This window comes from Apus apus, chromosome 1, assembly GCF_020740795.1.
Source record: "Apus apus isolate bApuApu2 chromosome 1, bApuApu2.pri.cur, whole genome shotgun sequence".
NCBI lineage: Eukaryota > Metazoa > Chordata > Aves > Apodiformes > Apodidae > Apus > Apus apus.
Genome location: NC_067282.1, coordinates 129,588,084 through 129,615,714, shown reverse-complemented (window position 1 = coordinate 129,615,714; position 27,631 = coordinate 129,588,084). Strand labels below are relative to the sequence as shown.

General features: G+C 38.9%; 1 protein-coding gene across 1 annotated transcript in view; it reads right to left on the bottom strand.

Moving 5' to 3' along the window:
- Window positions 1-27,631, bottom strand: part of LOC127384000 (potassium voltage-gated channel subfamily KQT member 1-like) — a 499,795-nt gene that overhangs the window by 193,875 nt on the left and 278,289 nt on the right. Inside the window, 4 exon segments of the mRNA XM_051617878.1 lie at window positions 2,861-2,922; window positions 11,263-11,303; window positions 12,294-12,388; window positions 15,975-16,050. Of these exon segments, the coding sequence (XP_051473838.1) occupies window positions 2,861-2,922; window positions 11,263-11,303; window positions 12,294-12,388; window positions 15,975-16,050 (274 nt within the window).

The following is a 27,631-nucleotide window of genomic DNA, read 5'->3' as shown; positions in this document are numbered from 1 at the left end:
ACAGCGAATGAAGTTCGCCCTAAATACCAGAAATACACACTTCTCTCTCCCTCCCTCTCTCTCTAAATTTACAAAAACAGTAAAAATGGCTTCGTGTAGAACAATGTACAGCTCTGAATGGGTGAATTACACCCTGATTCCCTTTCAGAGAAACAACTAAAACAAATTAACTGGAAAAAGCTGTTAAGAAAGATCAGCCTGGGCTAGAGATGCACTAATATCTTATCGATTCAAATTTTTAAGCAGATGAAACTTCAAATCCACACTGCATTTTTATCTACACCATCTGGCCTTTGTCCAAAAATGTGTCATTTTATCAGATGTGTCACTCGCTTGGAAGGTTGCCATGACTATACTGGGTGACTGAACGTTAAAATAATTTCTCCAGGGGGAAGAGGCTGATCCCAAGGGTTTTTTAGTTCTACAGGGGAGATCATTTTTCACCACCAGCTGGAGCCTGATGTCAGACATGCCCCTGCTCCATTTATTCTTCTCAGAGGTTGAAACCCAGCTTGTCCTTCCTGACTCCAATATTGTTTCACATTGGGGCACATGGCAGCTACTACACAGCGAACTATCAGGGCAGGACAGCCCATGAGACATGGGAAAATAATTTAGGGGAAGCAGTTTGACAGCAGGATGCATTTGTTTCTATTGTCCTATTAAAATAGAGATATCTGGGAAGCTTAACTTTGTTTTCACTATGTAAACATATGTACTTTAGCCTAATGTGCCAAAAAGATGCAAATGCAAAAACCAAACCAAACAAAAATCACCAAACCAAAACACTACATCATCTAAACCCCACACAAACCAACACAACAAGTATTTGCCCTTTTTGTGTACTAAGCTACTTTTGTGGCAGGAATAGGAATATAAGAATGAAGCCCTGTACACCTAAAATAATGCTAATTTACAAGGAAAGAACAAATGCCTTTGGTTCCATTAGACTGGCATTTTATTTCACATTTCTAGTTTGGTCTGAGAACAAAAAGGAATCTGCAATGACTGAATGTCTTCTACAGAGTCATCTTATGAAAATACCTTGACATATTTTTATTCCCTTCATTTTTTTTTTTCTCCAGAACAGTGAGTAGAGAGAAATCTCTAGTTCCCATATTATATGTGGTGAGTTAAAGCACTACAGTTTAATTCTTCACATAAAATAACAGCTAGGTCTTGCCCACACTAAATGGTTTGAGCTTGCAACACTGGATTGAGATCATGCTTAAATGATGTTAAAATGGCTATGCCATTGTTTTTTTAACTTGCATAACTGTTGTTCAGAGAACACGGTTGTGAATCCCTGCTACAGACTGCTTAACAAATCCTTAAAATAGACATTTAACATGAGAAGTATTAATATCAAGGCAGTATTGATTAAAATTATAACCTTTTCAAATCAGCTAGCTTGGTTTTCTATCAGATTTAAGGTGTAAATGCTGAGATCATCCACTGCAGCATTTACTGCATACACTGTCATCTCCTGTAACATTCCTCTTCTTACATCAAGTTACCTCTGTGGTGCTTATAAGCAGTAAAAAGCCAGTTGAGGCTTTGAAATAAAAAGTTATCAAATCTGCAACACATTGTGCTAACACTGGACCGATGCCAGACACATTAATAACTTTCTGACCTTTCTACTTCAGAAATACGGAGCAGACTGAAGACCATGAACAACCACTCCAAGAAGTATTTACAGTACTAGCAATATTTCTCACACAAAGTAATCTGTTTTCACAGATGTTGTTCTTGCTGAATTTTCCAACCTGTATTGTAGGTTTCTCTGTATTTGCATATTCAAGAAATCTGAACGAACTAGTGGTGTGAATTTACAAACTATACAGAGGCTAGAGAGCAATACATATGTCTTTTTATGTCACAGTATCACATATTTGCAATGCTGTCATAGCAGTGATCAGAAGATATTAGGCAATAGAGGGAGAAATTGGATAAAATTTCATTTTCTGCTTTTGGACAAGATTCACAAATCTTAACAAGGTTTCTTTTTTCTTTCCTTCTTGCCTCACTCCTCCAGAATAAAAAATGAAAAGAAGCATTGCATGACAAATTTATGTAGGACAAGGATACAAACAGGCAATGGATATGTTAAATTCAAATGAACTTTAGTTTCAGCTCTTAAAGCATACCACGCACCAAAGCAACTGCTGCTGCTGCTCACAGAAAACACGTGGTTCTAGGGACATCAGTTTTTAGGGGTAGTTGAAAGAGCTGACCAAAAAACTATTAGAGAAATAGATTCTTCGTTTTAAGCAAACTTGTGCTTTTGTTATCACTTGAGTGGGAAAAGCACTTGAGGATGTTTAGAATAAGTCTAAAACAATAGAGGTTCACTGTGCTTCAGCCCTTAGGCATACTTCTAAGTAACTCTAATAACAAAGATGAATATATTCTTGGAGAGAAGGGGGGGGAAGGGGTAGAATTGATTCAAGGATAACTGCAAAGGAGAAAAAGTTCAGTAAACTTTAAAGAACCTCAAGATTCTTAAATGAGATATCAACTGTTTCTATTTACAAAGGCTCCTGATACAGGCCTTTCTATTTAACTCACAAATTCTGGTATGACAAACACCTTATCAGTTCACAGTACTTATCTACAAGACGTGTGATTTGGCTTCAAGGTGAAAGTAGCCTCTTTGAAAACCCACAGGTGTATGGCAGGTAAACGGTTAATGCTGAACAATGTGCTCATGCTACTTCATCAACTCCCTTACAAAAATTAGGATATTATTCTTTATTATGGTGCCCTGTAATTCTAAAGTAAATCATGCCAAGATACTATCTTACATGTCTGTAGATCAGATATCATTACTTTGAAAAAAAAGCTTTCATGCACTTACCTTATCCTCTAGCCGGATCAGTCTGGCTCCTACAGTATAGTATCCTTTGTCTACCCCTTTTTCTAAATAAAGAATAAAAATGGGACATTCATTAGGTGGAGAATAAACTCTAACTAAGAATTGCATCTATGGTATTTAAAGCAAAAATGAAGCTGGTAACAGTAGGATAGTGTAAATAACTTGGATAGAAAAACAAAGAATTTGTTCATGATGTACAGAAGTGAAAGAGGGTAGCTGGAGAGAAGGGTGTTAATTTGTCTAGCTGACAAGATTAATTTAGTCTGAAGGGCTACCTGGACCTTGGTAGAGGTAATCTGTGGACATGAAGGACTACAGATAACTTGATTCCTTGTTTAGTTAGTACAGCTAACTGCACGTAGTTAGATGGAATATGCCTGCTCCCTAGGCATACCCTCCATTTTGACTATCATTGGCATGAGCAACATACACTTTCTATACATAAAGAAATCAGAATAGTTTTAAGATGAGGTCGTAGATGCAGGAGGCAGCACTGTACAGTGGTTCAAGGGTAGAGACCTAGCTCTTCTCTGGAAAGGAGTGACATTGGGAAAAGCCCTTGCCTCTCCATCCTCATTTTCCTTCCTAGCCTTCATGAGACATTATTTAAGCCCATTCATGAAACTGGGTTTGATTCGCACACTGCAAATGGTGAAATTCACAGCCAAGATTGAAAACTGTATAAAGTGGGGTCTATCGTTTGTATTGACATGGCCCACTGCACAGGAGTGCCACAGTTTGGGGGTCTTATTTCACAGGAAATGGAGCACAAAACCAGATATATTTTTAGCTAGGAGAAAATATTACAAGAAAAAAAAACAGCCCCCATAGATGCCTACGTCAGTGGAAGTTGGACATATTTTTCTCTACTAAATTATTTTTCCAATCTTGGGCTGGAGTAATTACTCCTTGTTTATTCCATAAATTATTCCACTTTTATGAGTGGTTGAACTTTGGGATTTACAGCTATTTAAGTCCATTTTGCTTAGCACATGAATACAATGTGAATGGTCTTTCTGGAAGGCAGGATGAGATGTGAATTGACAGTGCATCAGCATCGACTGTAACTGCCTGTAAGTGTGCTCACTCTGCAGGGAACTCCCATTCTTGCATTTCTCAGTGAATGTCACTTGCTTTACCATTAGCAGTGTAGATGTTTGCTAATGTGACATGTTTAGTGATACGTTTGCACCAAAGCTCATCTCAGTATAACTGGTAATGTGTATGGCACAACCTTAGAGGAAGACTTGGGTAAAGGAATGCTGGAAGAGGGATACTTCTTGTTTTCCTTCTCCCCTACAGATCACCTAGTCTATCAAAAAGGCTATAGACCCTTGACAGCTCAGTGCAGGCATTAGATAGGAGAAATGTTCCATCACAGAACCTGGAGGAGTAAATACCAATGGAGAGAAAATGCAAAGATTGTTCAAGGACGCTGCGTGAGGACCGAAAATAAATGACACAGCTTGGCTCATACATGTGTGCTATTTGTCATTCATTAGTTCACAAGCATGGAAACCTCTTAAAATATAAGTGGCTGAGGCTCAAGTTTATCTATGTATTCATCTCTGCCTAAAATGAAGTAATTGACTCTGCAGTCTACTCTCTAGTTACGAAATCTGTAGATACTTATAATCTTTCAAGGTATATACCAGAAAAAACATACCTTTAAGAATTTCTAAATTGGGATGTGATTTGAACAGCAGTGGGTAGGTAGTATTTTTGTTAAGTCTAAAACCACAAAGGCCTCCAAACCTGAATGCTGCAGTGAGCTTTTTTTTTTTTTTTTAAATAATGCTTTCTTTTCCACCTCTAATTACATCCTTCATGTAATCACCAAGACATCCCCAAACAAGCAAACCAAATTAATAATGTTTCCTATTTTAGTTATTCTTGAGTGTGGTGTGGAACAGAAAATGAGAAAACAGGAAGCAGATAAGCAGTTGAGAAGCTATTTTGTGGCATGTGGCACTCCTATCAGATGAAGTGAAAAGAATGATAGACATGCATGAACTGTGTCATGTCCACCCCTTTATTGGCATGCAGGCTGTATAAGTCACAAAAGGCTCTGGTCTTTCCCACTTCTTATTAGCCTCCATTTAAATCAGCACTCAGCCCTAATTTACAAGCATTCTCCTCTAATAAAGACCCTCTTTAAAAGTAAATGGGGTGTATATACAGTGTGCAAAGCATTGTGGTAAGAAGGGTGGGCAGAAGTTCAGATAACATTGCTCTAGTCCATTTGATTTCCATCTCATGTTTATGCTTTCTCTCTCAAGAGAGATGATTTTAATCTTCCTACATTATATTATTTGCTTTTACACAGTTGAAAAGACAGTATGGCCAACCATGAATCTGAAATGCCTTAATTTGTACATTCTTTGCATTGTAACCCAAAATAACTTTCTTTCAGTATTGGGTTTTGTCTGTTCTTTGTGTTGGTTTGCAATAAAACAGAGAGGCCCACTAAGCAACCCAGTAACTGTGTATATAGATGTGAAAGGCAGAGGCACAGAAGAAAGGTATATTCAAGGAGGCACAATTATTTCTTACTGGATGAAAATATGTATGGACAAATTTTAGCTCAGATGAAAAAAATTCTTGAAACAAGCTTGTATCACATGGTTGGGGTGATACAAATGCATCATTTTATACATGTAAGACTTGAAGCAGATAAAATGCTAGTATATAAGGCATTATACTTCGGGAGACTGAATAGTTCTTTGCTTATCTAGACCATTTCTCATCTTTAATAATAGGTAAATTTCTTCCTGAGTATGTATACTATGCTACTTTCAAACCAACATGATCCTGTATTTATTTCCTAGCATCTTCACAAAGGTGAGCCATCTCTTTTTATAGTGAAGAACAAGCAACACTTCTTGTAAAAAAACACTCAAACTTTTAGGTATTTCCCACACCAGTTAAAAAACCAAGAAAGGCCATCCCCAGCTCTTCCCCTAAATGAAAGCACATGATATAAATGACGTATTACTCATTATTCACGTCTGCTTACTTTTTTTAAAAAATAGCCATTACCATCTGAAATGAGTAAGAGGAAAAGAGCAAATCAAATGAGCGACAGCACCTTAATCTTAAATCTTTACCCAGTGTTCACCAGCTCATCAGAATATATCAGACTTTTCAGAAAACAGATTTTTTTTCTTTGTTAGAACACATACTTATGGAGAACATTAGGACAGCAGAAGAATTACAGCCAGATGGTCTGAAATTGATAAAAGCTGGAAATTATCTACTCTACTTCTACAGAGTAAGACTCCTTCCTTGATTTTTACTGTTATGGTGTAAATAGCTAGAAGTAAGCTAACTCAAAAATTTTAAAATTTATCTGAAAGTTATTAATTTATTTAAGCAGAAAATGAGGAATTTGAGCACTGTGACATCTGAGATACTCCAGATTGCTAAAAACATCTCAAAACCTCAGAAAATTACATCAAGTTTAGTACTGCGACTACAGAAAGCAGGACAGTGCAAGAGATGCCACTGTTTTCTTTTGTCTAACTCAATGTAAGTACAACTTTCTGGATCTGTATTTGTTTCAGTTTTGTAAAAGCTCTATGTAGGTAAAACTGTGATGAGCTTATGGCAAGATCTAGGCTCTTATGTCTATAAACCACTTCCGAAAAAGCACTTCTGCACTTCTGCAAATGTAAGTTGGGATTGCCCAATTAAGCCCAGGATCCATAAAATAACAAATAATGTTGCCTTAGGCTTCGTGACTTCTGTCTTGAGTCTCTTGTCAGCCAGAGCCTTCTTACAACTGACAGGCAGAAGAACTTAAAAGGAGGTCGGATGCAATCCTAGATCAGGCATCTCTGATTTCCCTTGGACAGCCTAAAGAAAATTTTTAAAGCAAACTACCAAAATACCTTAGTTTAGAAGGTTCTACTGCAACATAAAAACTTTGTGATAAAACTAACTATTCCATAAGGAAAGTTCAACAGTATACAGTGAAAGCAGAAATTTCTAGCTTTTTCAAGGTGCAAAAATCTAGCTGCAGTGAGTAACTTGCCAGGTTAAAGGCCTGGCAAGAGGCCTTTCAACAAATAAAACAGCCCTAAACAAGGGGTCGGTCTGCCTACTTAATTTATCCAGCTTCTGAGATGGCACCTTGCACTTGCTCAAGTTATATATATATATTATATATAATCTATGTATTCGAGAGAAGCCTAAACACTGAATCTGGTATTAACTACATCACACTTCGTCTTTCCTCCAGAAGGTGCTACTGGTAGGATTTAGACACACAATCATTATACTACTTATAAAACAATATCTCAAATTCAAAATGAAACACACGCTTCTTTATTATGTTGGTTTTGTTTGCTGATTGTTTGTTTTTTAATTAAGAATGGAATGCACCACTGTTCGGAGGACCTGGATAAACACTAAAGCAGCTGCAGGTTCCAAGCCCTCAAAGTAGGACGTGATATTTTCACTAGCTCTTTGCAATGAGGTAGATCAACCTCAGAAATGAAATTAACTTTTAGAGAAAAAAATTGTGAACACTTGACAGGTACATAAAATGTCCGAAGTGGTTTTATTTTTGACCACGTTCCTATAGCTTTTGTCTCCAGGAGAGGTGGAATAAATCAGTTCCTGTAGAAATATGGGTATCTCATTTCAAATATTAATTGACTTAAAAAGATGAAAATTAAACTGTGTATGTATTATGCTTTAAAAGATACTGTGATCCAATTTCTTCTTAACAGCTGGGAAGGAAATAGCATCAGAAAATTTAGGTGGTGTTTAACCAGGGAAAAGAAGCAAACAATGGAACTGTCAAAATTTTACAAGAAAGCCTGCTTCTCCAGGGATTCCCACCTGTGTTATGTAGACCCAAGAGGTTCAGATGAACTGAAGATAAACATCAGTCTTTTGAGTACTTTTCTGAACCCAAACACTGGATCTTTTGTTTTACCTTGGCATTATTCTTCACCTTTGCCCCCAAAAAGCTATAGTAAGTCTCAAAAACTGCATTCAAAATCAATTACCTCCATTGTGTGTAGTGAAAGTCAGCATTACACCCTTCTTATTTGTATCATTACATAAGTATCTGCTTTGTTAATTCAAGAAGTTTTATTAACATGTACTTTGCCTCTATATCAACACTTTCAGTTATTAAGAGGTTTGTTTACTGTTACAGGAATCTTTGTTTCATCTTACAAAATTCAGGGTATACTCATAAAAACAGGATTCAAGTCTGCAGAACATGTATCCATTATCTTAATATTTTTCAAACCACTCTTGATAGTAGGAGTTTAAAAAGGAAAGCTAGGAGATGCCAAGAGCAAAACAAGCAAAAATGGGAGGATTCTTCACAGCCTGTGTATGTGAAACTTCACTCAGAAAAACTCTTGTCACAAAATATCACAGGTGTTAAAAGTTTACAAGGGAAACCAGGCAAGCTTGTTAAGAACACAGCAGTTAGGAGTACTAAACACACACAAACTGTGTCCCCAAGTCTGTGATCTGCAAATGGATGAAAGCTTATAGGAAGGTTAGAGGCTTATGCATCCCTTTTATTATACATTTCCCAAAGCACCCTGCTTTTGGCTCCATGTGAGTCAGGACTGGTCTGACTCAGCATGGCTTTTATTCTGTTCTTGTATCCTTATCTTGTTTTAACACAGCTTTTAGTGCTTTTTATGTTTGAGAAACTAACTTGAAAAATAACAATAATTGCTTCCAGTGAATTCAAATTCCGGATCTTTTATGACATCATTCACTTTTGAAAGGTAATAATACTACAGGCACACTGCAATTACTTAATATAATATTACTGAAGTTGACAACAGGGTGTCAATAACAGTCTGATCCAAAATCCACTGAGGTTACTGGAAAGACTCTCACTCCATTCAATAGGCTTGGAATCAGACCTTACATTTCTTTGAACGGGAGTATAATAAAACAGGGGGAAAAAGGATCTAGAAAGGAAAACCCTTCTCATGTTTTTCTCCTTGGCGGTTAAATTTCTTTGCATTGTCATTTCTCTTTTGCTTGCCATCAATACAAAAATAACAGTCAGAAGGAAACACCCATATTTTTTACAAATGAGGTATTTAGCAATGCCTTTGAACTGGAAAAATATAGCATATTGAAAATACATTCTGAGGAAAACTCAGGAATAAGTCTATCTTCCAGAGGAGGAGGACAGTACAAGAGTTTGCTTCCACCCAAACCAGACCAATATTCTAACCATTCATCACTGTTCATCACTTGATTATTGGTGGGTTTGTATAATACCAGGATTAATCATAAACTAACCCTAGTTTTAGTTCTGCAGACCATTTATTTGGAACCACTTATCTTATTTTTGGATTTGTAGAGGGTTTAGATAAAATAACTACTTGATGGGATAACTTTTGTTTTTGGTCTTGAAAACCCAAAGCTAAGCTTCCCAGGTTTTGCACTCCTAAGAACAGTTTTATTTCTCCCAGTCAGTATTTATCCAGTCCATTTGAGGGCACTACTCAAAGTACTAATGTTGCAAGAAAAGACTAACAAATTGAGTGAGCTGCATGGACACAGATGCCACAGTCTTCTCCAGAGCACAGATTATGGCTTTCCCAAATGTCTCTGAAGTCCCACGACTCTCTCCACAGTAAGAATTCTGAAGAATTCTGAAGATGAGCCCACCCCAACTTACTGTACCTCTGGAAGTCAGTGTGTTTTTTCCACATATTAAATCTGAGCAAGAATTTCTGATAAAAAATTGTCGACTGTTCTAGTGTAGCTTTTTCATATTAGTTGCCCTAGACTGAATCATTCATAGACAAGACCTGATGGCTCTTCCTCAGTACTTTAGACTCTTTTCAGCACCTGAACACTTTGAAGACTTACTCAAATTCACAAACTCACTCAGGATCCTCCCAATAGTTGATACGACGCTTTTGACTCTAGACTTCATGAGACTAAACTTCCTGAACATACATATTCAGCTTCCCAAACTGCTCACAACACTATTTCACAATCAGCTTTTTTTCAGCCCACACTTCTAATTATTCCCCACCTCTGAAACAGGTTGTTTCATTAAAAGTGCCTCTAGCACTCGCTTTTTTCAGCACAAATTACAGTTCTAATTTGGTAATGTTACATTTGAAACTAAATGATACATTCTTGAAGGTAAGCAAAGGTCTTCCATAAATTTAGCTTGCACACTGTGGAATGAATTCCCATGCATTAACATTTATACATGTATTCAAGCTGATGGCTTAATTTCCTGGTCCAAAACGAGCTCAGATACAGGGAAAGAAGATTGTATTACTGAGTCCTCTGCAGTGATCAGGTGTTAAAAATGTGTTGTGAGAGGTATTCCAATAGTATAAACCATTTTAAGCACTGATAATATGACATTTTTTAAAGGCTCTGAAATAACTTTGGTACCCTCTGACACATCTGACTATGAGTGCTCAGAAGCACTTGGGAATATGGGACTTCGGTTCCTATGTCACTTTTGAGCTTCCAAGGACAGAGAATAAGACAGGGCCTCTAGAAATCTGAACTAAATCTCTTGTGACAAAAAAAAATTACTCTTCCTGTAGTTCTTCCCATACAAGCACTCAGGCTTCTGATCTCCATAATTCCCACCACAGGTTTTCCCAGAATCTCCCTGCTGTGGCTTGCCAGGAACTTCTCTCCAATTTTCAGCTTAAATGTATTTATGGCCAGTTCACAAGCATTTGTTCTTCTGCTTGCACTGTCCTTATTTCTTTTGGCTCACAGGTAAATACTCCCCTTGAAGAATTACTAGACAACCCTTTCCAGCCCTTTGTTTTGCTAGGTTAAAAAGAGCAAAGTTCTGTTTCCCACTACTGGAATGGCTTCTCCTTTTCACTATTCACCCTAGTATTTCTTGCCAATTTTTGGTGCAGTTAGTCTTTCCTAAATATGTGGAATTAGAATTTTGCACAATATACCACATATAAGGCCTTACCTGAGTCATATGTAAAGACAAGTACACGTCCCTGTATGTCATGAAAATCTTTCTCCTGATCCCAAGATCACACAGGTTTTTTTCAAGGGTATATCAAGCATTTTTTTACATTCAGTTGGCATTTGCTTACACTTACCAGGCCTTTCTTTTTCATAAAAAGTGCCAGACTGTTCACCCCTACTAACATGTAAGAGATTTTTAAAAATCAGTTTCCCTTTGCCTGATCTTGCACTTTTTATGATTGAATTTCATACCTCTTCTATCACCCTAGCATGGTATTTATCTTTCCATAGTCTTTCCAGGACTTATTAGCAGAATTACATATTAATGCATAACTGGCTAGATTATAATCCATATCTGCTGTAGTCAAAGGTATTTTCACAAAATTATGAAGCTAATAATTTTACATAAGATGCAGGCACTCTACCTGGGAGGAAAAGGCCTGGCTTTCCCAAAGAATGGTCCAATCTGAAAAGCAAACAGAGAATTATCAACAGTGCAACTACCATGCAGCTTAAACTCTGTTGCTAGAAAAAGCAAAGGAGCATAATTTACATGAGAATTTACAGTAGCCTTAAACCTAAAACAAAGCAAGTAAAAACATTAGACTAGCCTGATTTTCTGCACATACCATAAGCATTTTAGTTCTTTAGAGGTTTTTCCCCAAATGAAAGCATATTATTGTTATTTTCATGAGTACTAATATTTTAGTTCTTAAAACCTTCATGTTGCAAATGAAACATAATTCTTCTCTGTCATATGTAATCTAATAACAAAGACTGTACAAACAGAATGGCTTCTTAATAACATTTGCAACTATTCCTTGAATCTCAGGCAGGCGGATTTAATATCTATATATGTTGACACAGTAGATTCCATTCAATAGGAATTTGTAATTCTTTTTTATTTAAGGGCCAGAGGATTTCAGTCTGGTGTCCCAGTCTGCAGTGCTAATTTGTAAAAATAAAAGCACTTTGTGCTGAAACAGAAGAGACTAGTTCTGTGGAAGAATATTTCAGCTGCATTCCCAAAACTTGGAGAAAGTATGTGCAAGGAGGAATGTGAGAAGGGAAAAGTTCCAGATAAAGAGGAGAGCACAAGCAAACCAGATTTCTTTTAAATGTGGAGAACCACAGAAAAGGGACAGAAAGGTAAATCAGAATTGGAAAAGTTTTCCTTTTCTAAAAAGAGGACAGAGAAGCTCACTTCATGCTATAAGCTTCAGAGCATGCACCTCAATTTCTTTTAATTTCACTTAGGGGAGGAGAGGAGGATAAAGCACAATTGTAAACTTGGTCATAAAAAGGGTTAAAAATGACTCCGAGTTAAATCCTCTAGATATTGTGCTCCCTGTTGTGCTTGCAGTTTTGGACAATTACTGTTCATTAAGTACACATCTCTCCTAAAGCCAGCTGGCACCAGAGAAATCAAGTATTTCATGAGGTAGACAGGGCCCACCTTCTTTGAAGTTCTTTTATCCGAACCATCATACTGAGGTGTCCTTGTGAGTACTGCTCAATCACATCGCGCACGTCGTACGGTTTCCGAGCTTGCTGTGAAAGGAGTCACATGTGAGATTGAAAGGTAAGCAGAGTTTAAACTTGATTTTTATCTCAGACAGGCCTTCATTCTATTTTTTTAATCTTCTTTCCTTGCTTGCCATTTCGCAACACTTGTTGCAATGAATAAAAAATATATGAGCATTGTAGGAGTGCATATTTATTGTAGAGATGGAGCCAAGTGATTCGCACTTCTGTCAGCTAGAGTCATGTCTTCATGTCACTTCATACTGAGCGAAACATTAGACCCTCACAGTGTATTTAAAAAAACACAAAATCAAGATAAGTAATTTATCTACAACCACCATGTGCAGTATCTCTCAGCTCATTCCAAAAGCATATGTTAATCATAATGTCAGAGGACTGAACAACAGAGTTAGGCCCAATTCAAAACACTTGGACCCAGACTCAAATGCCTCTAAAGGCTAAAGATGTCTAGGGAGAGAAATATTATTTTTCAAGTAACTGGGAGGAGAGATGCTTTGCATAAGTCTGAAGACTGGTGCACAAAGGCTTTCTTTGCCCTTCTTTGTCTTTAATGATACCTACTAAGTCAGAAAAAAGGTGCAATTCAAATAAATAAAAAAGGACAGATAAAAAATGCAAGAGAACTAAACCACTGCCATCTACCCAGCTTTTATGCTCATTCCCGTAAGAATCCAGATGCTTCTGTCAAGCTCTAGATTCTTGCTGTAACTATAAGGCAGAATTTTGAAACATTTCTGGAGAATTTGCATACAGCGATCTGATCACAAAAAGTAATGGTAAAATTTTATTGAGTAAAATTAATGTGCGTTTGTGTGTCGGAATAAGTGCAAATTATGTCCTCTTCAAATCACCAGCATTTTCAGAGCCATACCCACTCCTATGGGAAATGTGGGGCAAGATGTCTCCTTTTTGGCCCCGACTCAAGAAAAGAAGAAAAAAAAAGAAAGGTAAACTGCAAATCTGGTAACTGGAAATTACTGAAAACAGCTCATTAGTCATCTTGTTGTCTGTTTCCACTCTGTCACAGCTTCAGCCAGAGCCATTATCATGCACCACTGCACACATGCATTGAACACCTACAGTATGTGCTGGAGTCATGCTTGGAAGGCAGCCACAGGATCCTAGAAATTTCAAATGAAAGCATGGAACTGGAATGGAAACAAATCCTGTGAAATGAATGAAGAAGCAAAAGCTCTCTGTGATAAACTGCCTTCCTTGCACTCAGCCATCACCACTTACCTGCAATATTGCTTTCAGAAGAGTTCATGGCTTTGGTAGAGTGTGTGTACATTTGTATGTAATTCTGAGAGGAGATATTTTGTGGGGGAGGGAGGTTAAAGTTTTCAGTTTAGCGCCTTTTTTTTTTTTGGGTCTTCCCCAGCTTCACTTTTTGCAGACGCTGACACATCACTATTTCTGGCCAGAAAAGCAGCCTATTGTCTTCACCCAGAGAAACAGTGCCAGTACCACCCTTTAGATTGACTAGCAGGGGGTGCTTTGAGAGCGTTTTGGCTAAATCCTCTGGCCTTTCCTTTGGACACTCTCTATTTAAACACAGGGCATGGTGCGAGCCTAGAAGTGCTGGGGATTTTTCCCCACCTCCCTCCCTCTCCCTCCATGGGCTACTATGTGCAAAATTAGTGCTGCTCATTCCTAATGAAATTGGTTTTTTCCCTCAAAAGAAGTCCTCTATCTGTTACTCCTTTTACAAAACAATCAGTTTTGAATTCTATAGTTGCAAAGTACTGTACTCTGAGGTCTGCCTGAGTCCTGTCTAAAGCATAGGATAAATATTCTTCCAGCTTTCATCAAGTTTCTCTTCTCTTTTCCTATAAAGCTTTAGATCTGAGCATCTTATGTCCTGCCAGAATTTGGCATAATCTTTTGTCATGTTTTTATTAGGAAATGCTAGTACAATACAACTTAAGGAGGGCAGTAACGGGCTTCCAGAGAGGTTTGGCAAATGCAGAATTGGATGAACTTAACTTTCATTCTGTCCATAATCCCAAATCCTAGCCATTTGGACTCACAATTCGACATCCAGCATGCTTAAAGCTCCTAATGCAAGACTCAAAATCTCTGGGCTTTGAACTTCCTATATCTAAAGAGCATGGGCAGTCCTATCAGCTGTATTTCACAGTCCCAAGAAAAAAAAAACAAACAACAACCAAACAGGAAATACTTCCTCCTTTTTCTTCCCTATCAGGAACACCAACTCACAGAATCCTCTCCACAGATTAAGCAAGTTCAGTTTTTAAGGTTTGGTATGACTGCTATTGGCTGACAGCTTGAGAACATTAGGTCTCTGGTGGTTAGAAATATCCTAACTTTTATCCTAACTCATCGATACACTGGCTTTATTTTCATTATTTATTTTCTTTTTTTTTTCTTTATTTTTCTCTTTCATTTTTTTTTCTTTTCTTATTTCCCCATAGTGTTTACCTTTCTAGTATAATATTGAAAATATAATCCTGCTCTCCTGTTGTTCACTGAGTCAAACAAACTGACTGCTGGCCTTTTTTCATAAGATAAGGCCACCTGAAGACAAATTCCTGCATGAGCTTGGGATATTCAGAGATTCAGCCCTAATTCAGAGTCTTCTGAGTGCTGTGAGTTTATCTCAGACTTCTATCCCTTGCAATTAAGTGCTCAGCTCTAATCAAACTTGCTTGAAATTTAGGTTCTTGCTTTAACTTTTTATAACCGCTTCAAAAGGATTATGAAAGATTATTAACTTGCAGTGGACTCTTTAGGACAAAAAAGCATGAACCTTTAGATGAAAATAACAGGAGCTTTGAGTACCAGGCCAACAGTTAATTACTAATTTCCACGGCCTCACCAGCACATGGGTGACAAGAAGGACGATATTGAAATAACATTCCAAAGCAGTTTTATCATAAAGGGCCTTAATAAACAGGCAAAATAAGGCAGTTTTTCCAAAGCAGCACATTTACTGTGAGCATATTTTAATCTGACAGAGAAATATAACTTAAGTCTTCATAAAGAAAGCAAACTTCCAGAGAGCAGCTGCTTGACAGTTTTATACAATGAGGCCTCTTTGCTATCCCATTCTGGAAAACAAATATGGAAATGTGGGCCACAAAGGTGAAAGCAACTTTATACAGTTTATTGCTCATCAGTAAGGTCTGCTGATCTGAAAGTCATGCATAGGACACAATTAGTTAAACATTCTCAAACCAGCCATTAGATGACCAGTATAGACAGTATTTTTAGCAAACACTCCAGCAAAGGCTTCTCTTCACTTCTAGTAAATGAATAAGTGCTTATAAATTGGTCAGTATAGTAAAGAAGACAAATAAACAAAAAAAATCCCAGCAAAAAAAGAGAAGCGAAAAACAACTCTACTGACTCCACAAATTCAGTATTCCCTATCACACTATACCCATTGAAAGTTAATAGTTTTGCTCACACTATGAAAAAATCCATGTAGGGTTAGTATGAGGCTGAGAGCCTAAACACTACCTTTGACTTATTGCAACCATATGCACAAACAGAAGTTCACTTCCAGAGCACTTTCAATGTAATATACTTAAGCCTACAAATTGCCCTTCTTGTTAATGGTGCTGCTTACCTGAAATTTTCTTCTGGCTACAAAATACTGCATTCTCCTGATGACTTTTACAGCTGTTCGATGTGTTTCAGTTAATCTGCCAAGAAAGACAAACACAGACATGCACCAGTTGAGGGACAAAAAAGCAGGAAAAGTATCTTAATGGAAGATGTTGATTCTAGCACCAAAATCCAAATAAATGTTTTATGCCTACAACACAAAATTATACCATAACATCCTATGTCTGCATATGTATTTTGTTCTGCCGCTTCAGCCACTTGCATATTGCACTTCTAAGTAGAAAGAACTGGAAAGTGAGACAATGAAAGCAGGTGTACAAAGATAACACGTGTGGAAAGGATTAGACAGGATTACTGTCAATACATACAAGTGGCACCAGTTTGAAGAATGTGAAATGTTTTTAGAACCATGACTGCATTCCTTTTTTTGCATTTATTGAGTGTTTGCCCATGAGCGTAATTGCACAAAGATTAAATCCTCTAAAAAGTACTTTGAATTCTCTAGGTAAGAAAGAAAAATTGGAGTATCACATCTCAAAAAAACCTAAACACAACATTTCTTGGCACACATATACGTGTGTGCAATGTGACTGTCTGTATTTGGTATTCAAACACAGCACTGAACACACTATAACTTAATAGTATCACTTCACCCAAGGGATACTGTAATTGCAGAACATTCATTATGCCACTTGGATGGCAATTAATTACCACACCCTCTTATTTACAGTGGATTTTGAAGGGGCAGAAAGGAAGCAGGAATGGGGTAATTACACGAACAAGTATTTTACTTAACGACTGACTCCATTCATTCAAAATGTGTGAACTACAGAAAACAGAAGTCTCCCTCTGAGGAAGCAGCATTGTTAGGAAGTCTGCATTTTATATGGACATCATCTTTGACATGCGGTGATAACCCTAGGAAAACCTGCTAGCAAGTTTCTCAGGTCTCCCAAAAACACAAACTGCCCCTCTTCCCAGTGTATCTGACTTGGGAAAAGGAAGTATTGCCTAGGCCACCTACTTGGTTGAGATAAAGTCTTTAAAAAGTGGAAAGATTACAGTGTATTACTTCAAAGTCAAATGTATACAAGCTAAACAAACAGGAACTTTGTTTAGGAATTGACATAATTTTTCATTTTTATAATTTTTCTTCTATAAAATTAGTGCTTCTGATTGGGTGAGATACCACAGCTGCAGGAACAGGGTTTTTAAAATAAGCTTTAAGTAGCTTTTCCTTCCTCTTTCTATTTCAGGTCCCAATTTAATATTAAATACATGCACAGCTATGTGTGAAACTCATGTGTCTATACTACCTAAATCCTCACACTTCATATATCTATGTATACTCAGGCACATATCTATATATATATATACACTCACACATGTAAACACACAGAAAACAACCCGGGGTGAGCAAATTCAAGAACTTCTTGTATATCATCAACAGCATTGCTGTATCAATCTTTGCATTTGTGTAAGCCCATGAAAGGGATTTCAAAAGCCTCAATGATGGCCTACCAGTAGTTTAGCCTACAGGACCTAAAGGTGATTATAAATTAAGGTGAAAGAAAAGCTCTCAATTTGACACTCTCAAGGCCCCAGCTGAGCTCCTGTGGCCAGTGACTTGAATGGAGGCAGCATTCTGCTTGTAAATAGCACATATTTGATAGAGAAATCTGTCTGTCAGCCTGTAGAAGTAATACACGTATTTTAAATAACCAGAAAAGAGCAACAATTTAAGGTTTAGGGTTTATCCTGTTTCCTTTGTGTACCAGCTAAGAAAAAAGCTTTAAAGTATCCCCTGTCTCTATATTATGTGAGACTTCATATATATACTTCAGAGGTTTGAGATGTTTCTAGAATAATCCGTAAGAAATGGTTCATGTATTGCTCAAACAGTATCAAATACATAAGCTTGAAGAAGTCAGAGGTGGAAACAAACCAAGGCAGTAATTTCCTCCTAATTCCCTCCCCCCGCTTCAGCAGAAATCAGGGCTACAGAACTTTCTCCAACATGTTACCAAGCTTAAGTGTCCAAAACTGGCTGGATCTTGGAACCTGGTGGTTCCTGGACAGGCATCATCTTTAAAGAGAAAAGTGAAACACAGTGAAAATATAATGCAACTGTAACTCAAAAGCACTTGATGCTGGACTGTTCCAACTGGGAAAATTCCCACCAATCTCACCCAAAGCAAATTTTGAAAAAGGAGAAAGTTACAATTTGATTTCATGATCACTAATCCTGAACTGAGGGATAGAAATACATGAAACCTGGCTTTAATGGAAAAAAGACAGAGTGAAAAGTATAAATCCTCAGACTGAGATGCGTGGATGTGTTATCTTAATTACCTCAAAAAACCTGTAAGGAGCATAGCAGCTCTAGATGACAGAAGGCAGTTCTTGGTGAGGGGTTATGGCAGTGTGGCTCACTGTGATCCTAAACAAATCATGGCATAGACAGGTGTGCTCTTCACTGGGTAAAAAAGTGGCTGGATGGCCGGGCCCAGAGAGTTGTGGTAAATGGAGTGCAATCTAGTTGGTGGCTGGTCACCAGTGGTGTCCCTCAGGGCTAAGTTGTGGGGCCAGTCTTGTTCAATAGCTTTATCTGCGATCTGGATGAGGGGATTGAGTGCACCTTCAATAAATTTGCAGATGACACCAAACTGGGTTAGAGTGTTGATCTGCTTGAGGGTAGGAAGGCTCTACAGAAGGACCCGGACAGGCTGGATCGATGGCCCAAGGCCAATTGTATGAGGTTCCACAAGCCCAAGTGCTGGGTTCTGCATTTTGGTCACAACAACCCCAACCTACATGCTTGGGGAGGAGTGGCTGGAGAGCTGTCCAGCAGAAAAGAACCTAGGGGTGCTGACTGACAGCCAGCTGAACATTAGCCAGCAGTGTGCCCAGGTGGCCAAGAAGGCCAATGGCGTCCTGGCCTGCATCAGGAATAGCATGGCCAGAAAGACTAAGGAAGTTGATCATGCCCCTGTGCTCAGCACTGGTGAGGCTGCACCTCGAGTACTGTGTGCAGTTCTGGGCCCCTCACTACAAGAAGGACATTGAGGTGCTGGAGAGTGTCCAGAAGGGAGCTACCAAGTTGCTGAGAAAGGTCTAGAGAACAAGTCATATGAGGAGTGGCTGAGGGAAATGGGGATGTTTAGTTTGGAGAAGAGGAGGCTGAGGGGAGACCTCATTGCCCTCTACAACTACCCAAAAGGAGGTTGTAGGGAGGTGGGTGTTGGCCTCTTCTCCCAAGTAAATAACAGGACCAGAGGAAATGGCTTGAAGTTGCAGCACAGGAGGTTTAGATTTGATATTACGAAGAATTTCTATACTGAAAGAGTGGTCAGACACTGGAACAGCCTGCCCAGGGAGGTGGTGGAGTCACCATCCCTGCAGGTATTCAAGAAACATGTAGATGTGGCACTTCAGGGCATGCTCTAGTGGCTGAGGTGTTGAGTGTGTTGTTGTGTGGCAGGTTTTTTGCGTTTTGTAGTTTGTGTATGTGTAATGGTTGGACTTGGTGATGTCAGAGGTCCTTTCCAACCTATGGAATCTACGATTCTGTAAACATTTTTGGAGATTTTAGCTGATTTTCATCATTTCCTAGTACTTATGTCCAAAATGGACAATTGCACCTCTTATTGGCCAGGTTACATTTATCTCTTATCTAGCCTGAAGCATTTATTTCACTAATCCTTACATTTTAGCCAAAAAACTTGCATCGCCAAAAGCCTTTCAGTCTCGAGGGTGTCCATCTGTTACATGCCAGAAACCTCACAACAGGAGAGAACAAAAAGCCAGCAGTGCTTTAGATCGCACTTTAGTAATGCTGAACAGAAACACAACAGTGCTACAGTGAATCTCCTACATGTCTTGGGATCTTTGACTCATGAAGCAACAACCCAGGGGGGTTGTGGTGGACATCATACTTGCATAGTCTTTCAACATGGCGTTCTCTACTGACAGAAGACTGAAATGGACAGATCTTCATAGGTACTATGGTTCCTAACTCCCATGGAGGTTAAAATTTAGCTACTTTTATAGCTCTACCTCCCAAATTAAGTCGGCAGGACCTGCATACTTGCTTGAAGTAGGAGTATGGATGGATGGGTGACCACACCTTTGCCCTTATCAAAGCAGCCAAGCTCTCCTGCCTCTGTGCAGCAGAGGGCAGTGGCGCACACATCCACACTAGATGATCTCCAGCACATTAAAAATGATTTAAACTGTTTAAAAGCTTTACCCATAAAAACAAGCATAAACTCTAGACCTTGTGAGAACAGAGCCCCTGCTGAGGTGGGGTGTTACTACTGGGTGGGTTGGTTGTTGTGTATGTTTTGCTCAAAAGAATATGAGAGTCTTATGAAGACAACAGTGTACTTCCCCCTGTTTTAATCTAAACAACAGGTAAGAAGGTTTTGTTACAACCTTCCACCAGAAGACTGCAAAGGAGAACACAATCATATTTGAACAGAAGTGATCAGGCTTTTGGAAAGTTATGAGCACACTAAAAAATTAATAATGGAAGCTTGCAACATCTGTAACTATAATGGATGCTATGAAATGTGTAATGAAGTAAGATATACTTGGATCAAAAAATGTTACTGACATCATCCTTAACTAAGTTTTCAAGTAGGACTGAAGCCTTGGTCCCATTTGCAAAACAGCATGTGTTCTTACCTGTTAACTGACTGCTCAGTGGGATGCTCACTTTTAAAAGCAGTCAAATCTATCCTTAATTACTACGAGTCTTTGGCTACACTTGAGTTTGACTTATGGTCTCCTGGGCTGTCTCATCACTGTGTTGGGACAGGGAAAATAAGGAGTGAGTGAAGGGCCTGAAACATGTATGTTAACAGGCAGTCCCCACCCTGATCCAATGCTGAGTTATCTCTCCAGCAACTGTTCTGGTGGATGAGGGGGAAAGGGGCCCCACTTTGCTGGCTGACTCAACCTTCCCCTCTGCAAGTTTGGAGTATGCCTATGTGGCTGCAGAGCCTGGAGGACAGGTCTGTGCCAAGGAGGCACTGCAGCCCCAGCTCTGGTCCTCAGCTTGTGGCTCAGGGAGCACTGTGAAAAGTCACTACTTTTAGCTTACAACACTTGGATGCCAAAGAAGCCAAACATTTTCAGTTGAAAATAATTGACCCAGAGGAGGAAAGAAAGATTATCCAATCCAAAGCAACTCCGGAAACTATCCATGAAGATTTTTTTTTTATTATTGTAATTTTTTTTTATACATGGCTCTGTTCATTAAAAGCTTGTGTTGGCCACCTCAGATCTACTCTTTTTCTTCTTCTTTTCTATGGAGTCTGATAACTTTCAGCTTAATGTGCTTTGGAACAGCCAGGGAATATTTTAAGTGAAAAACAGATATGGAAATGGACCCTAAATCCAGGCAAAGTTGCAGCTATTCCAGGCCATGCTGAGGCACAGCTCAAGTCTCAAAACAAGCCTGTTATCAGTATGATGCACTTTTCAATCCAGAAGAATTTTTTAATCATTAGACTTGACTTCAGTGTTGAGACAAGGGGTAAGATTTGATTCAGGCAGTGCTACAGGATGGCTGCAGACAGTGGAACATGCACTCCAGGCTGGTTTACCTGCCGTTTATTCAGGTGTTGTGAATTAGAAGAGTTATTCAGTGTAATGTAACTGCTTTGATCATGAACTGTGGAAAATAAAGGCCACTTCAGCAAGGTCAATTATAGCTCTCTGTCCCAATTTGCAAAACTGGTTTGAGGATCCAGGCTTCCAGTACTTGGATTACTGCTGAGCTACATTCATTTGTTGCATTTTGATTAAAACACAGTTAAAGTCACACTATTTTAATACTGACCATTGGATAATATTGCAGCTCCTCCTGCCCAGAGTAAACATACAGCATCATCTATTCTTAAGTTGTTCACTTGCCATTAGTTTCCAAGCCAGCACAAACAGTGACAAGGTCAGTGATGGTAACTGAAATGTAAAGGAGTTATTTGAGAAGCTGAGCCCTTCATATGCCTTTTTGTTTTCCCATCACATTTGACGAAGAGTATTTACTTTATGTCTCTGTTTCTGGAAAAGAACTTCGATGCTCAGTCATAACCTTAATTTTTCTCATGTACATTTATCTCAAATGACCTGATATTTCATTAGGTAAAATAAAAATAAAGCAAGCCTTATCAGTACTGAAAGCATTACTAGAATCCCTACAAAACACAAAATGCTGGCATCACAAGATATTTTTGGACTCCAGATGTATGTAGCACAGGCCTCTTTCAGAGGTGAGATTTTTCACTGAACTGCAGATTCCTACTGCTACTGAAGAGCAATATTTAGCAATATTTAATCTGTATTCAAATGTAGCTAAACTGTGTTATTATCCCATCATATGGATAGCATGCACCAGTAGTTGTTGGAGGTGAAGAAGGGTGGGAACACAGAAATCATAAAGGACATATAAGTAGAGAGTTCATCACAGACAGGCACAGCAGTTAGTCCATATGCAGTCAGATGCATTATGTGGACCTTCTATTGATGGGATAGATATGGTGGACAGATGATTCTCAACACAAGAACCATAAAGAAGCTTATATAATGTTTTAAATACTGAGGGAAGCTACAAAGTCCAAATGACAAAAATATCTTCCTACCAATAAATAAAAACAAAATTAAGTATTGCTTCCAGCTAAGCAAAGCCAGACAAAATGCCTCAAGCATTTTAAACTGCTCAAAAGAACGTTGCAGCTTGAATCTGACATGCAAACACCTGGAAATGTCAGGCAAAGATTCTGATTCCAGAGCTCACCACAAGCCAGGAGCTGTAGAGAAATACAGCATAAATATAACAGGCTTCTAGTCCTGTAACATTTCATCAAAGCCTTGTGAAGAACAGATACTTCTGGAGAATTTCCACCACTTACACGATGGAAATTTTAGAAGGTGCCATTTGTACTGAAACCTGAGACACCATTTCAGAAAATACTGGCACAACTTTATTTTCCCCTTTATTCCTAATCACAGTCACACCTTAAACCTACCTCATCTCTATTCTAACCATATCCTTATCTGAACTTTTTCTTTTCAAGCCCTTGTTTGGCTCAAAACTATAAATAAATTAGGATTGGCTTCTCTCAAACAAGAGCAGCCTGGAGGCCTATTTGGCTTCCCCAAGCTCTGCTGACAGCCTCAATTTATGAAGGAATGCTGCAGATTCTGCAAATCCCTCCTCAGCAGGTACAGGACCCAGGCAAAGTAGAAAAGACTACAGAAGTGACATATTTGTGGGGGGTTGCATTCTGGCATCTGGTTGTTTTGCTGAAGATTCTGTGGCATTTTTTTCTTCCCATCTATCCATCACCATATACATTGCTGCCTCTCTGAATTCATTCCAGAATGCAATTGCCTCTGCTTCTATGTGCCTCTCTAACCTGGCCTTCTCTGAAGTGAATGATAAAGAAAACAGATTTCCTACAGCAGCTCTCCTAGGGATTGGGGCAGGAAGACAGATAGTGCAGGGACAGAAGAACAGTTCTGAGAAGAAATACTGTTGGATGAGGAAGAACTAAGACATCATTTGTAGGGAGTAACTCACAAGACGATATCTTGGCAGAGGAAACACCACTGGGAGAAGAATCAGGGCAGGGTGTTTTCTTGATGTTGTCCATGAACAAAATTAAAAAAAGTAGAAAGCTCCTGAAAATAATCAGAGGTAGATGTAAACCTGCTCACTGACTGTGACTTGACAAGGAAGAAAACCTCTTGAACATCATTTTTCTCAACCCTAGAGTTGGAGTTTTCAGTCACATATTTTTTCTGTAATATTACAAAGTGGGTTTATTGAGAAAGTGGGAGAAAAGTTCTGTGTTAGTGCCTTGCTAGTTGAAATGCATAATTAAAATGGGTAATAAAGCTTACTACAAAATGGTTTTGTGTCTGGGAGCCCAACTGCCCTTGAACAATTCATCTGCTGAGCTGGCTCTGAGAACTTCAGTAACCACTGGGTATTTTGGTTACATCTTTCCTCTATATTTTGTTGGCAGCAAAATAAAAGTGCCTGGTTTCTTTTCTGCCATTCTATTTCTTCCATTCTTCTTGCAGTGTCAGAACAAACAAGATGATGTCATAAGGACATAAGGATGTATTTTCAGTATGGTTATACAAACACATAAATAGTTTCTTTTTTTTTTTTTTTGGTCATACAATAACTTCCTGTATTAGCACTGTACCATGACTACTTCTGGTTCCAGGATAGGTGAAATGTTCCTGTCTTCATGCCAATTCTCATTTGCTTAGAAAACAGACTCTAGCCACCACCACCTTCTTGGGAGGTGGACAAGAGCCAACAAACAATGACACATTTTACCCCACGTTACCACAGTTGCTGATCCCAGCCTATAAGGATATGTTTTCACTTCTCTCTCCTTAAGACTTGGTCTTCAACAATTCACCTTTTAAAAAATGACAAGAGAAGTGAATGCCAAGCCAGTAAGAGGCAGCAGAGGGACAGCCATCACCAAGCCCAAACAGCTTCCCAGCAGAGGAGATGCCTTTCTGGAATCCAAATAGCCTTCACAGAGGTGCTGGGAGAACTAGCAAGGTACATACAGCCTTATTCCATGGGCTCTGGTTTACTCACTTTAAAAAATGCCACAACCCAAATTAATGAACTTTAAGACTTCAGTTTCCTGTTTACTGTATGCAGCATTTATGGGAACAATGTGGTGTTGTTTAATATACACCAATGACTGAACACTGTATTTATGCCTCAATGATTTTCTGTCATGAGAATATAATGCCTGGCAAAGACTGATTCTCTGAAATACCAGTTTGTTTGGGGTCATTAATCTTAATTCCTATCTTGCCTGAATAGGAACTGGATAACAGTCGATTCATGGAATAGTTTTGAGAATTAAAACTTCAATGACTTTTGGGCTGCCCAATGCTTTACATTTCATTAAAAAAAATAAGTAATTAATTAATCTGGACCAAATATAGGGAGAGACCCTGTGGTATTGATAAAAATGCTACTGTGGTTTTAAAAATCTAGAAACACTGGCTTCTGGCAGGATCTTTCCTGAGTAGCTCTTGCGACTTAGTAGTTACAGCAGGGGCTATGGAAACACAACTCCAGGGTTCTTGAATGGATTGATTTAACAAGCCACTATCTCTCTGGGTGACCTTCTGCAAGTCCTTTTACCTGCCTATGCTGTAGTTTATATATTTGTATAAAATAAGTATAAAACTTGTCTAAGCCATGGAGGTGTCATGAGGCTTGCTTCACTAAGGATTTTAAGGCAATTAGTAGTCCCAAACGATGACTCAGCAGAAAAGAAAAAAAGAGTAGTGACAATATGTTTTTCCCTTAATGTTGTTAAGGAACAAGGAACACTGATCTGCAAGCTTGGAGTAAAACTGCCATGCTAATAAGCAAAGCCATTTTCCAAAGGATTTCCCCCTCTCCACGTTCACAAACTCTACTCCTTCTCTCCTGAGCACCTGAACAATCTGTTTGGGAATTAGCTCCCCATTCACCAGATACTCAGCAATGCAAGATATCCAGAGCATCTGAAGCCAAACAGGACCATTAGATCATGAATGTGACCTGCTCAACAGTGCAAGGGATTGCATTTCACACAGCTGCCCTTGCCCTGAGCCAAAAACCTTGTGTAGGACTAAAGTAACTTTCCAGAAAGGCATCTGGCCTTCATATAAAGACTTTTATATAATGTTTCAAAGTGCCTTATTTTTTATTTAAATTTGTCAGTATTCAGCTTCTAGGGTCCTCTCTCCTACTGGAGTAGCAGCAATTTTAGCTTTTTCCAGCCCTGTCTTTCTCTCAGGGACCTTCAGTGGTGCCAGATGTACTGTCTCTGGCCCGGCAGGGTGTAGGGAAGAGAGAGTAATGCTCTCTGGGGAACTGCAAGAAGAAACTGAAATCCTGAAACATTTTCCTGAAACATATCATTATTTTTCTGCCTGTGGTTTTAAGTCATGCTATCAGTAATTACAGAGATTAATCAGGGAAATGCTTAGGCTGGCAGGAACAGAGAATGAATGAGAAGGTCTGTGTCTGGAAGCCTTAGAAAGGGGGGAAAATAATCAGAAAAAGCTCTATGAGGATATCAGGTGCTTGTCGGACCTAGACTGTGGTCTAGGGAAACACAGAACTGGGCTGGAGTTTTACATCACCCTAGTAAGGACACAGAGGACACAGAATAAGTCCTAATGACTCACAGAGGTGGGGGAGCACAGAAAGGTAAAACATTGGGATTGCTATCAGATGCCAAAGGCAAGAAAGGTTCCCTGGCACGGGTTACCATCCTGAGGAGATCCCAGCAGACACAATGAAGACAACAGAGCCTTACTTGGCCCTGTGCACAACTGCAAGAAATCCTCAGCAGCTCATTGGATATTGTGTAGCTGTGACACAGGCATGGTGGTCAGACTGCTTGGGAACACACACCTTTGTATTTGGGAGTACATGATGACGACAGTGTGAGTCACTGACAATAGCGGTTTTAAAATAAAATGACCTTGCCCTCCCCTCATTTCTTATACTGAATTTGGGTACACAACACCAGCTTATGGCAGCAGAAAGTTTCTCCAAACCAAGCTCTAAAGAGCTGAATCACCTTAAATCTGCCTTCCAAGGGGTCTTGTCAAAAGCACAAACATTCTCACAATGGCCTTTCGAAGTCCCATCACTGAGTCATAGACCACTTTCGAGCTCCAACACTAGTTTCTGCAAACCCATGTGCCAAGAAAGAATATCACTGCACCGCTAGAGGAACTGGCATTTCAAAACCAGACAAAAATAATGGTTTTCCTTTTTTTAAATGTTTGAGTCCATAAAATATGTTTTGCAGACAACAGTGATCATACAAAACCTCGCAGAGGTCTGTGGGCACAGACACTATTTTTCCACCCTGTATTTCATGTAAGAACACACATAAATATCTCAGTAGCCTAATACTGAAAACAGGCAGTGCCTATCAGTAGTTTACTACAGAAATAAATATCTTGCTCAAAGTTACAAGCATCACTTGTGCAAAACTACCACTGAAACCAGGAGTTTTGCTGAACTACTTATTTCACAATATTTCACTGACTCGTTGAGAAACTACTTTCTGTTCAAACCTGATGCATTTTTTCTTTACCTTCAGGAAAAGATGCTATCACTTGCCTTTTTTTTTTTATTTTTTCTGGCAGACCTTTATCTCAAGCTGTGGATGAACCGAATGAAAGTGTTCATATACCAATTGCTTGTGACTTCCTACTAAAGAACAGGAAAAAAGTCTTTTTTCAGAGTGAGGAAATCTAAGTCTTCATGCACTAGAGAATTCTGATTTTCCTGTCTTTGTTTCCCTCCTAACTGACAGGAAAAATATTTTAAAAGTCATTATGAAAAAAAAAAATATATCTGAAAGCATTTGAGCCTGAAATAATAACCATAGAATCATAGAATGGTCTGGGTTGGAAGGGACCTAAAAAATCATCTAGTTCCAACTGCCTGCAAGGGTAGGGACACCTCCCACTAGAACAGGTTGCACAAAGCCCATCCAACCTGGCCTTGAGCACTGCCAGGGATGAGGCATCCACAACCTCCCTGGGCAACCTGTGCCAGTGTCTCATCACCCTCACAGTCAAGAATTTCTTCCTAACGTC